The sequence below is a fragment of the Montipora foliosa genome, chromosome 5, assembly GCF_036669935.1.
Source record: "Montipora foliosa isolate CH-2021 chromosome 5, ASM3666993v2, whole genome shotgun sequence".
NCBI lineage: Eukaryota > Metazoa > Cnidaria > Anthozoa > Scleractinia > Acroporidae > Montipora > Montipora foliosa.
In genome coordinates this window covers 30,317,491-30,329,418 of record NC_090873.1, presented here as the reverse complement: position 1 = coordinate 30,329,418, position 11,928 = coordinate 30,317,491, and the positions used below count along the sequence as shown (strand labels likewise).

Below are 11,928 nucleotides of genomic sequence, written 5' to 3'. Positions count from 1 at the left end.
AGTTTGTCCGCGTTTTATCAAGAGCACAGTTACCTATGATGAGATACCCTTAAGGCCTGGCCAAACGCTCGCAACATTTCAGGGCAACATCTTGCAACACTGTTGGGCACAACATGTTGCATACGTTTGGCCACCCTGTGCCGATATGTTGTAACATGTTGGATGATGTTGGATCAACAAATTTGAAAACGGTCAAATTTTCGTGCAACATTTTGGATGTTGCATGATGTTGTACTCGTTTGGCCACTTTCACGCAACATTGTTGCACCAGGGCATGCGCGCTAGGTCCACTTGTTGCGCGCCAGGGGCCTTGGAGCACATGAACTTCGACATGTTGCGTTGAAAATGTTGAAAAGTGTTGCGTGCTTTTGGCCAGCCCGTTCAACACATGTCGCAACATCATGCAACAACGTTGCAAGATGTTGTGTTGAAATTTTGCGAGCGTTTGGCCAGGCCCTTAAGCTAATATAAAGTCCCAATATTGCCTCGATTTTTCTTTTTCTCCGTTTATTTTACCTAGGAATTGTCATGATGGGCGACTTGAATGCAAACTTAACTCATCGCTTTGTTTCTCATTTCTTTCCATGACTTTCTCGCGTCAGAAAAACTCAAGCTTACAGTGTCCACATCTCCAAAAGAAAGTAAGGTGATCAAACTTGTAACTGGTGAGGTTTCTTTGCCTGCCAAGCGATTTCCCAGCATGCATGAGTCATACAGCCTCGAAGTCAACCCCTCCAAGAACGCCATTACGATTACTGGTAAGTTATTTCCGTATTAATTGTGCCCAATCCCATTAGCACTGCTTATTCCGGTATAATGTTGTAATCGAGTTGAAACGTGCATGCAGGGCTTTGAGAGAGAGATTATACTCTCAAGATTTTTTAGAAAGGTCATGGAAGCCTCACCAATGGAACCTCATATGGCTTTTCAAGACTAATTTACAAGAATTTTCGGGCGCTTTCACTTAATTGCTTGCTATACGGTTAACAATCACGATAAGCTAGCTAGTCATAGATGTCCCCTACCGGGCAATAGACACCCACAAAGGGGAAAAGTTGCCCTGTACTATTTTCCAAAAGTATGTAGGTTCTGTAGCCTCCCACTCGATTCATTGCTAAGACAAGTATTGTGAGACGGAACTGCAACTTATATTGTCCTCATTTCCTAATCCGAGATCTCAGATCTTCTTAAGTTTCCTATCTAACTGTGCATGGTTATCGTGGTGGCTGCAGGGATGGCGCAGTGGTAGGAGACTCGTGGTCATATGTAGGTTGAGTTTGTTGGTTGTCTACTCTGCACCGACTGAGAGGTTTTCTCCAGGTACTTCGGTTTTCCCCTCTCCTCAAAAACCAACATTTGATTTGATTTCGTTAATTTGTTGATTTCAGTTTACAGTGGCCCCAATTAGTGCTCCAGACACTTATATAATTTCCTTTCCTTCCCCTTTCATATCTTATTCACTTTCATTGCAAGTTCATCATGCGCTGAGCTCAATATACGAAATTTCATACATTCTAAAAACAATCAGATCACGTTTCATTATAAGTTTTCATGACAAATGACAAAGGCAGCACTGCCACCTCTGTTATTTTAAGATCCCAGAGCGTTGGTCCGGCCCAAATTGAACCCACGAACTGCCACAGGATGGTCTGAACCAACCAAGCAAATAGCGCGGCTAATGTTATAAATTTGATTGAGTAACCGTTTGATGTAAAACTTGTTTGACAGGTAACAGCTCGGCTGGTGTATTCTATGGCGTGCAAACGCTGTTGGGATTGCAGAGTTCGATGAGAAAGGTTTTCAACGTGTCGATCAAAGACGCACCAAGATATGCTTACCGAGGGATGCATCTTGATGTTGCACGCAACTTTGTAGCCAAGGAGCACGTGCTTAAGTTGCTTGATGTCATGGCGGTGTACAAGCTAAACAAGTTTCACTTTCACCTTACCGATGACGAGGGGTGGAGACTGGAGATTCCCGAATTACCGGAACTTACTGGAGTAAGGCTCGGCCATTTATGCTCTCCCCTTCCCCTCCCCCAGACTTTAAACAGCTAAACGGGAAGGAAAAGACACACATATAGCAAAGGACGAATTATAGCAAAAAAACGAGACCAACAATAAAACAAAAGGGGAGCAAACAATGAATGGATCATGGCTTGGGCGCGCGTGTAAGGAAAAGCTGACGACTAGTATCGAAAGAGAATAAGGGTTTAGGCTGTCTCTGTAAGAAACATTATTTCAACCCCAAATCGCTTGCAATCACAGTTGTTTTTGAATGTTCAGCATATTTTTACTATCACATATTACTTGTCATTGGCATTTTGTAGTCGACTGAATGCATGAAAGTCACTTGTGCAGCAGATATGATATGATGATGAAAGAGATTGCGCATCTTAGTTAAGGAAACAATTAAACCAGTCGTAAAAAGCTTGAAGGAGACTAGTTTTGCACGTGACTCGAACGCATACCTCGGTGCAATTGCGCTCCCTGTTAAGCCTTCAGAAGCGCTCAGGTGATGTGATAGCAGATGGGTAAAGCCAAGTGAAAAGCAATCGCATAGGTATGGGTTCGAGTCTCGTTTAAGACTTGATTCTTTCACTTCAGGTTCTTTCGGTTCAGTTCAGCATTCAGTATTTCTAAATGCATAAATTAAAGATATATTGAATATATGACGACCAAATGGAACTGAAGAAACTAAGTTTCCTGCAGACGATGAAACCAAAACACTCCATACCCTTACTGTAACTCTAACGATCTGGAACTGTTGCATTGTGCTTATTTTAGGTTGGCAGTAACCGATGCTTTGACCTCCACGAGCAACATTGCATTCTGTCACAGCTCGGCTCAGGCCCCGACAACTCAACTTCAGGCTCAGGGCATTACTCGGTCAGCGATTACAAGGAAATTCTTCGTTATGCAAAAAAGCGTCATATTCAAGTCATCCCCGAGTTCGACATACCAGGACACGGCCATGCCGCCATTAAAGCTATGGCTGCACGATACGAGAACTTCCTCACCCTGGGGAAGAAGCACGAAGCAGAGAAATATCTGTTAACGGAAGTAAACGACACATCACGATATCTGTCAATTCAATATTTTAGTGATAATGCCGTTAACCCGTGTCTAGAATCAACTTATAATTTCATTGATCACGTGGTTAAAGCCTTAGTGACGATGCACAACGACACTCAACCGCTAACTATTTTTCATTTCGGTGGAGACGAAGTCGCGCATGGGGCATGGATTAATTCCACCGCGTGTGGTAATCTGATCCGCAGACTGGGACTGGATCATTCTGATGAAAACGTTGCCGATATGCTAAAGGATCACTTCGTACAGCGTGTGGCTAGTATTACGTCAAATTATAGCCTCCAACTTGCTGGATGGGAAGATGGTCTTATGGATGTCAACAGTGTTCCGTATGACCGCAGTTTGCTGAGAAACAGTAGAGTTTATGGTTACGCTTGGAACAACATTTGGGAATGGGGAGGAGGAAAAAGAGCTTATGAATTAGCGAATGCTGGTTATCAGGTAAGACCCATCTTAACATTCCTTTAATGTTAGAGTGTCAAGGAATTGTTTCTTGAAGTTCCAAAAGAAAGATTTGAGCGCTTTTCGGGATCCACAAATCCCTATGTTTATTCCAAAGGAAGAAGAAGTAGAGCATGAAACTGTTTTCTTTTTTCTTGTTTGAGAAAACTGCTGCGATATATGTGAGCATCATTTTCAAGAATAACTTTTCGGCAAAGCATATTCATCGCAAAAGAAGTGTGCAAGATGCGAGGATGGCGTGCTAACTTCTAGAGCGAATTTACTTTCTGTATCGTGGCTTTTAAATGATGGAAGCAACGAAATCCGCGACCGCGTTGACACGGCGTTTTTTCCCGCTCGATCGCCACAACTTTTATTCACACTACGGTTTTTTTTAGCAGACCACTATCCACTATAAGTCGGTGCATTTTTTTGTATTTGGGCTAAAGGTCACTGCTTCCAAAAATCTCTCTCTGATCGACATAATATGTAGTGATACCTCATTTGCCAAAGATACGCGGTGTCGGCACCATTCTTTTCCAAAATGTATTATCATTTATTTACCAAGCGTTGAATGCACTACAACTTCACCTTCTTATGAATGCTCTAGGTTATCATGTCCCAGGCCACCCACTTGTATTTCGATCAACCCTACGAACCTGACCCAGAGGAGCGTGGGTACTACTGGGCCACCCGTTTTACAGATACCCGCAAAGTGTTTGGTTTTATGCCGGATGATTTGTTTGCCAACATCGAGACTGAACGTTCTGGTGAGCCTTTAACCAGGGAGGAACTTTGTAAGACTCAAGGAGAATGCCCTGATTTAGTAAAGAAGAAAAACGTTGTTGGTAAGGCTTCTATGTTTGCAATCACGTGATCCGGTTACCATTTTGCTGTACTAAGGACGCGTTCCTTTTGTCAGATCTGGCCGGCCAGAGCCATCAGTTTCCAAAGAAAATGCAACAATTTGAAGGAACACTTGCATGATAATCCCTCGCATTCTTCTGGAGGAATATATATCGTCCTCCAAGTGCGTGGCCTCATGGTTAGTGTGCTCGACTCCGGATCGAGTGGTCCGGGTTCGGGGCCTGGCCTGGCCGGGGACATTGTGTTGTGTTCTTGGGCAAGGCACTTTACTCCCACGGTGCCTCTCCCCACCCAGGTGTATAAATGGGTACCGGCGTAATGCTGGGGGTAACCCTGCGATGGACTGGCATCCCATCCAGGGGGGAGTAGAAATACTCCTAGTCGCTTCATGCTACAGAACCGGAGATAAGCGCCGGCCTGATGGGCCTTCTAGGCTCGTAAGCAGACTTTACCAAGTGCGTTTATTTGAAGGCGTTGTAAAGTTAGTCCTTCCAAATGCCCGGTTTGGAAGGTCAGTTCTGTCAAAAGGAAAGCGTCCTAACAACTAGTTTTCATGTGCGCCACTGTAAAAACTGTACAAAAAACAAAAAAATATTGCTCAAGTTTTCCGCAACTCTGAATAGTGTCGAATTATTACTTGGTTTCGATTTTTTTGTTGGAGGGGGGGATGGTTGGTTGGGCGATCGAAATCTGGAATTCTGAACCTAGAATTGTTAGTGAAATTTTAAGATTTCCTGGGCCGCGCCATCTTGAATGATCGTTACGTGTTACGGGTTCCCCATTGTTACTATAAAAAGTTGTCTGTATCAGGCCAATAGGGAAACGTAACACGTCACAATTATTCAAAATGGAGGTCCCAGGAAAATTTGAAAGTGAAAATGGGCGTTTTTCTGATATAATGCGTTATTTAAAAAGAATTCGATCGCAGACATCATTCTTATTATTTTGGAGGAGTGGACGTTCTCTTTAAAGCGCACCTGAACTCAAATATTTTTCGTTTACAATGTTCATCTTCCCGCCAATTCTTCCCGTAAAATTTCGCGTTTTATCTAACACTAATCGTGATGTGAGATGCGTGGGTATATTTTCGCTTTTACGTCACAAACTGCTTACCATTTCTGTTTTCAAAGAAATTTTGCATTGCAAAGCAGTTTGTGACGTAAATTCGAGAATAGACCCATGCCTCTCACATCACGGTCGTAGGTTATGCGGCACAGAAAAGCGAAATCTGGGTGACGATGGTGATATATGTTTGCTTTGGATGGGAAGATTTATATTAGGAACAAAAGATATTTATGTTTAGGTGCACTTTAAGGACGTTCGCGCCAATTGTTTCTGCGCATACTTACTGCGCACGCAAATGCACACGCCACGTCATACACGAGCGCGCGCGCTAAAGTAATAAAATGAGAACTGATAGGGCAAAAGGCCATTGCTATAGCTTTGCCTGGATTTAACGGTCTTGGACGTTCGGTGGCCCCTATTTTTCTTTCCAGAAACGGATTTTATTTACATTTCTCTCCACGTTGTCCAAAAATGAACAAAAAATCAATGTGGGAAGTTCAGAAAATTTCAAGATTTCTGCTCACGGGACATCAAATCCTGCTATCTTGCGGCTGCAACGCGCGTGAAACTGTGGTCGCTAAATGCGAACTTGATCTTTAAGGGAACCTCACCAGTTGACTAAATTCACTTAATTAGTCCACTTAAACAATATTTGGCAGAGAAGATTTCACTTCAAAGATTTAATTGCAATATATTTGGGTTTACAGACACTGGCCTTATTCGATAACGAAGCCCGATTTTGTCACATTTTGGGTGTTTTTCCGGACATGTTCTCTCCAAAACGAAGTCGGTGACCCCCCATTTTTTTTACATTTCTGACATAACTAACTCATCATCTTACAGTGGTAAAAGTTTCAGAAGAAACTCAATGTTGAAAAAATTTCGCGCGAACGTCCTTAAGCTCTTTACGTCAGGAGATTGGTGAGCCCCCTCTTATCATACCGATCAAACCTGTGGAAAATAATTGTCCCAGGCTTAGTCAACAGCGTACATTTTCATGTTCCAGCACTCCAAAAAGTTCTCTTGACATATTGATGGTTTTGTTTTTCAATTTAACGTTTCCGCATTGTGCGGGAAAGAAGAGGCCAGATCTCCACACCGGGCATTCCCTCCCCTATATGGAACTCTTTCAGTACCATTTTCTAAACAGCCTTTAGCGCGCTGTCAAATGCGAATTACGAATTAGAGCGCAAGATTTATAATAGCAATATTATGATTCTAATGTTTGTATGTGTATATGCTTGTATATATTTGAGAGATAATAAAGCTATTGCATTGTATTGTAGTCCTAATAAGAGAAGATTGAACAGGCCAAACATTTGCAAATGAAATGACAATTCTCGCTCCTTTAGCGCGCTGTCAAATGCGAATTACGAATTAGAGCGCAAGATTTATAATAGCAATATTATGATTCTAATGTTTGTATGTGTATATGCTTGTATATATTTGAGAGATAATAAAGCTATTGCATTGTATTGTAGTCCTAATAAGAGAAGATTGAACAGGCCAAACATTTGCAAATGAAATGACAATTCTCGCTCCTTTAGCGCGCTGTCAAATGCGAATTACGAATTAGAGCGCAAGATTTATAATAGCAATATTATGATTCTAATGTTTGTATGTGTATATGCTTGTATATATTTGAGAGATAATAAAGCTATTGCATTGTATTGTAGTCCTAATAAGAGAAGATTGAACAGGCCAAACATTTGCAAATGAAATGACAATTCTCGCTCCTTTAGCGCGCTGTCAAATGCGAATTACGAATTAGAGCGCAAGATTTATAATAGCAATATTATGATTCTAATGTTTGTATGTGTATATGCTTGTATATATTTGAGAGATAATAAAGCTATTGCATTGTATTGTAGTCCTAATAAGAGAACATTGAACAGGCCAAACATTTGCAAATGAAATGACAATTCTCGCTCTTTGGTAATTTTAAGACACTGAGTATTAGTCTGCACGTAGTCTCTCTCTTGCTCCATCAACTTAACCAAATCTGGTGTCCAAAACGTCAACGTCATATGTAGGATGGGTTTGTCGTTGGTTCGGCAGGGCTTCGGGAACTACACCTCTATTGCTTTGCTTAGCTCTAAGAAACGCGGGGCAAACAGGGCAAGACATGATCTTACTAGAGCTTATTTCATCAGGCATTCAGGGTCATCTTTGGACAGAAACAGTGCGATCCCGTGACCAGATGTTCTACATGATATTCCCACGCTTGCTTGCGTTGGCTGAGCGCGCGTGGCATAAAGCGTCTTGGGAAGACATTTTGAACAAAAAGGAAAGAGACGCGATGAGAACAAGTGATTGGGTGAAATTTGCAAACACCTTAGGATACAATGAGCTGGCACAATTGGATAAGATGGGGATAACATATCGCGTACCATCCCCTGGTGCAAGGTAAGGACATCTGGTTTTTGTATTTTGGCGAAGAGGGGCAGGGGGGAGGGGTGGGGGAATGTCATTCCAAAAATGTTTATTTTTTCTCTTCATTAGTATAATAGTTTAAAGAGGTTAGCTCATAGCTAGGGGCTATTGGTTCAGTAAAGTAAGAAGTGCCGAGTCACATTTATAAACGTCTATACAATACACAATTTACCTACACTAAATTTGAAAGTGTTACCTCAATTTATATTAAATGGGTTTTAAATTTGGAAATGGTGGTCGTGAAGCGTTGTAAAACGTAGCCCTCCTTCCTTTTCGCGCCATTGTTGGACCCAGAGCCTAATGTTTGGTCTGAGTCATAGACAATCAACATCGAAGGGGAAAAAAGGAAAAAGTGTGGTTAGTGTTGCAACACCTGTGTCCCAGATTGTGGTTGTTAAACAGCAATTACACCATTTTCAGTTGCATATAGAAAGTTGGCGCGTTACGTCATAGCCGCCATGTTTGATGACACAAACAAAAGAGCTCTGAGTAGCTTTTTTAGCTTGTCCTCCAGGAAAGGTTTGTTTTTCCATTCTTACGGGAGTAGTTTGTTTTGACAGGCGAGGATTGTGGGAAAAATATTTTGCTCAAAATAGATTGAATTTGCACCCTTATAGTTATGATGGCAAGAAACTGAAGGCTATGGCCACCTTCCCTGGATTAACAGTCGAGTACTCCATTGACGGCAAAACCTGGAAGGAAGTTGGTGATGATTCACATGTGGAAGGAAAAAAAGTCAAATTGCGAACAAGGTTAGAAGACGTATGTGGACTGGGGTAATTCAGTTTCTTTCACAGCCGTTATTTTGCGCTCCACGCAGTGCTCTCCAAATTAGTGGGGTGAGCATTGCATGACGTTTCAAATTATGGTCGTTAGACGAATTACGTGACGCCGGAAATTAAGGCAGTGGCAGAAGCGTTGCGTTACGCACCAATTAAATACTCTGACACATATTTCAGATAAAGCCGGTTCGTAAAAAATTATATTTGGAGCGTAGGATTTTAAAGAAAGACGGGAGCCTAAGATCAATAAAATAACTACGGACCAAGCATAGCTTAACTGATTTCCGCCTCACATCTGCAGGTCAGCGGATGGTTCCCGTTACAGCAGGCTCGTAGAGATGGAAGTACCAGATGTGGTAAAAGGGAAATCACCTCATCTGATTACGTCAAAAGCCGCTAACATTATCATTGTTGCATTTATTGGATTGTCATTGATGTGATAGTGAATGTGTACCGCTGGAATACTTTACTTGAATTTGACTGTATGAAAGAATATCGGACATTCTTTTATTTTTGACCTCGGATGTTACTTTTCTAGTGCAATACATTTAGATTATTAGCTCATATACCGTATGATACGGTGTATGAGTTAATAACCGAACATGTGGGGATTAACCGCCCAAGGACCTGCAATACGTCTCGTGTTTGTGCCGAAGAGATAATCTATCTGGCCACAATTATTATAAGTGAATCATCAAAAAAGAAAGCGTTATCCAGTTTTGTTTGTAGATCTGACGATAAAGCCTTTGCTTGTAAAAACAGCTGGGATGAACAAAGTTGTTAATGACTCAAACATGATACGCCCTCAGTCACTTGAATTGTGCTGCTCTTTACCAGTGACTCCTGTCTTTACCTAAACAAGTACAGGGAACCTCACGTGTTGCCCGGAATTTTACAAATTATTCACGCTCAGATTAGGATAGTGTCGACCACGAATCCGATTCGAATGACTGAGTGATACGCAAAGACGCAATATGGTAGTATCTTTGCACATGGTTTGGTTATGCTCTCCCTCAATATCAATAGTTTAACCTTCCCATATTGATAAACAGCGTTTTTAACGTTCTGCACTAGAAGTTCTATTCTCTAAAGTAACGAGACTAAATTAGACTCTGCTGTTCATAACAATGAACTGGTTTCAGTTAAATACTGAAGCAACACGCGTTAGGCCTGTTTGATTTCTTAAGCCTGATCCTCCCTCGCGACGAAAGCAAGGCAAAAGCAAACCACGAAGGATCAGTTGAGCCTTGGTAAGGTGGGACACTTTATGACAAATACATAACAATGAAGGAACAGGAAACAAAACCGGTCGTTCCCTAACTATACCGTTGGTAGTCTACTAATCTCCAATATTTAAACCCAAGCACTTGTTCGAGAATGGATAGTTATTATGAATGTCGAGGGTTGACATCTTATGAAGATGCAGTATCTCGCCAGTCTAATGCAACTTTGTATTGGTCACCAACCATTAATTAGCAACATATTTATGCGTTTGGGCTTGCGTCACTAAAGAGGACAAGGCTAAGAACTCTGCAAACTGCACTACAAACTCGGGTGTCTTTCACCGTGGGATAAGTTGTTCTCGACTCCTGCCTTCACGACGCGTTAAGTTTTTTCTTTATAAGCTTAAGCATGCAGCAATCACACTAAAAAGAATACTTAGTCATAATTTATTTACCCACGAGGAGCTTACGAGTCGTAACTCGTTAAAACGCTCTCGTACAACCATGATGTACCACGGAGGACAGACCACAACACCGTGAACTCAATGCCCTAATCTTTGCGAATAGAGTGTGGGTTATTTTACGTCCCACAGTGGATAGGCCACTATCCAGACTATAAAATATCCTTTTTGTAGGAGATGCCTGACACTTAAAAATGCAAAAAGAAATAATATAACACTCCTGGTTTTCCAGTGGCCCAACATTTCAACTCAGCGGACGACAGTATTTCAGATATCCGGATACGGGGTTTGCAGTTATGCCACGGTGCTATTCTCCAAAGGACGCAACGTGAAATGAAGTTGATTTTCCAGTTGCATGGGAACTGTACAGCCCGATGGACTTAACATCAGTTTCAACTTTATTTATACATTCGCGCGCGCACACTGAAGAAGGGTTCTACAACCGAAAAAAAAACTGACACTTTTTGATATTTATTTTATATCACTCCACTTGTAAAATATACTTCACGTTAAACGTTGGCAGTCCAAGGTTTTCGCAAACAACCTTATTCTGGTGTGCCTAGAGTGTGCATATTCATGATTACTTTAGGAAAACTGAGATCATTGCACAGACTGAAACACTTAGATTGTGACTTATCCACCGGATCAAGTTATCAGACCATAATCAACTAGGACCAGGCAGGCCTCAGTTGTTCAAACGATTGATAGCGCTATCCGCTGGATAAATCACTATCCAGTGAAAAAGTAATAGCAAAACCAATTGCGCTATGCAATGGATAGTGATTTATTATATAGATGTTGATGAAATACCAGGATTTCTCCTTTTACTAAAAAATCATATCTTCACCGCGCGCAGTGAACGTATCATTTTTATCTTTCACATGTGAGGATATAGGTGTTGTCATGGTAACCAACACGATTAGCCAATAAAACGCGAGCTTTCTCTTCATTGTAAGATGCTTTTGTGCTTTAATATAATTCTTCTCTACTACATTAACATTTTTATTGCAAAATTTGACATTATCATGATTTGTTTTTCATAACTTTCATATCTTGTTTCATGTTACACAACATGCGTGTTTTAACGGTTGGTGACCACTTTTTCATCATTTCGAAAATGAATAAAACAAGTTGTTTTAAATCTAGACATTTCATCAATATCTATATAATAAACAGAACATTACATGGCCGCTTGGGGATACGAATTTTATCTTCTCGTGCTGAAAGTATCTCTCACTCGTTCGCTTCGCTCACTCGTGAGAGATACTTTCAGCACTCGAAGATAAAATTCGTATCCCCGCGCGGCCATGTAATATCCTCTATTTATCCAGTGGATACCGCTATCCACACTTCGAAAAACTGGGGCCAGATTGATAATGCAACCAACCAAAGAAACGCCATTTTCTCGACAACTTGAAAGCTCACAAAAGCAATCACTTCGCGCAAAACATGAGTTTAATTTACGTATAAGCAGAAAGTCGTCCAAAATATTGGAAATCCAAGCTGATAATAAAACAATAATACTCCTGACGCTATGGCGGAAATTTTAAACCTTCAATGAACG

General features: G+C 41.2%; 1 protein-coding gene across 2 annotated transcripts in view; it reads left to right on the top strand.

The window, feature by feature from the left end:
• The window catches only part of LOC138003922 (beta-hexosaminidase-like), a 14,452-nt gene extending 4,994 nt beyond the window's left edge, over nt 1-9,458 (top strand). The window contains exons 3-9 of one of the 2 annotated variants that reach the window (XM_068850241.1): nt 603-758; nt 1,729-2,000; nt 2,787-3,533; nt 4,144-4,381; nt 7,619-7,871; nt 8,516-8,650; nt 8,982-9,458. In XM_068850241.1, the coding sequence (XP_068706342.1) occupies nt 603-758; nt 1,729-2,000; nt 2,787-3,533; nt 4,144-4,381; nt 7,619-7,871; nt 8,516-8,650; nt 8,982-9,120 (1,940 nt within the window). In that variant the 3' untranslated portion in view covers nt 9,121-9,458. The remainder of the gene's footprint in view (nt 1-602; nt 759-1,728; nt 2,001-2,786; nt 3,534-4,143; nt 4,382-7,618; nt 7,872-8,515; nt 8,651-8,981) is intronic. The other variant, XM_068850240.1, reaches the window with a different exon arrangement.
• Nucleotides 9,459-11,928: the final 2,470 nt, after the last annotated feature.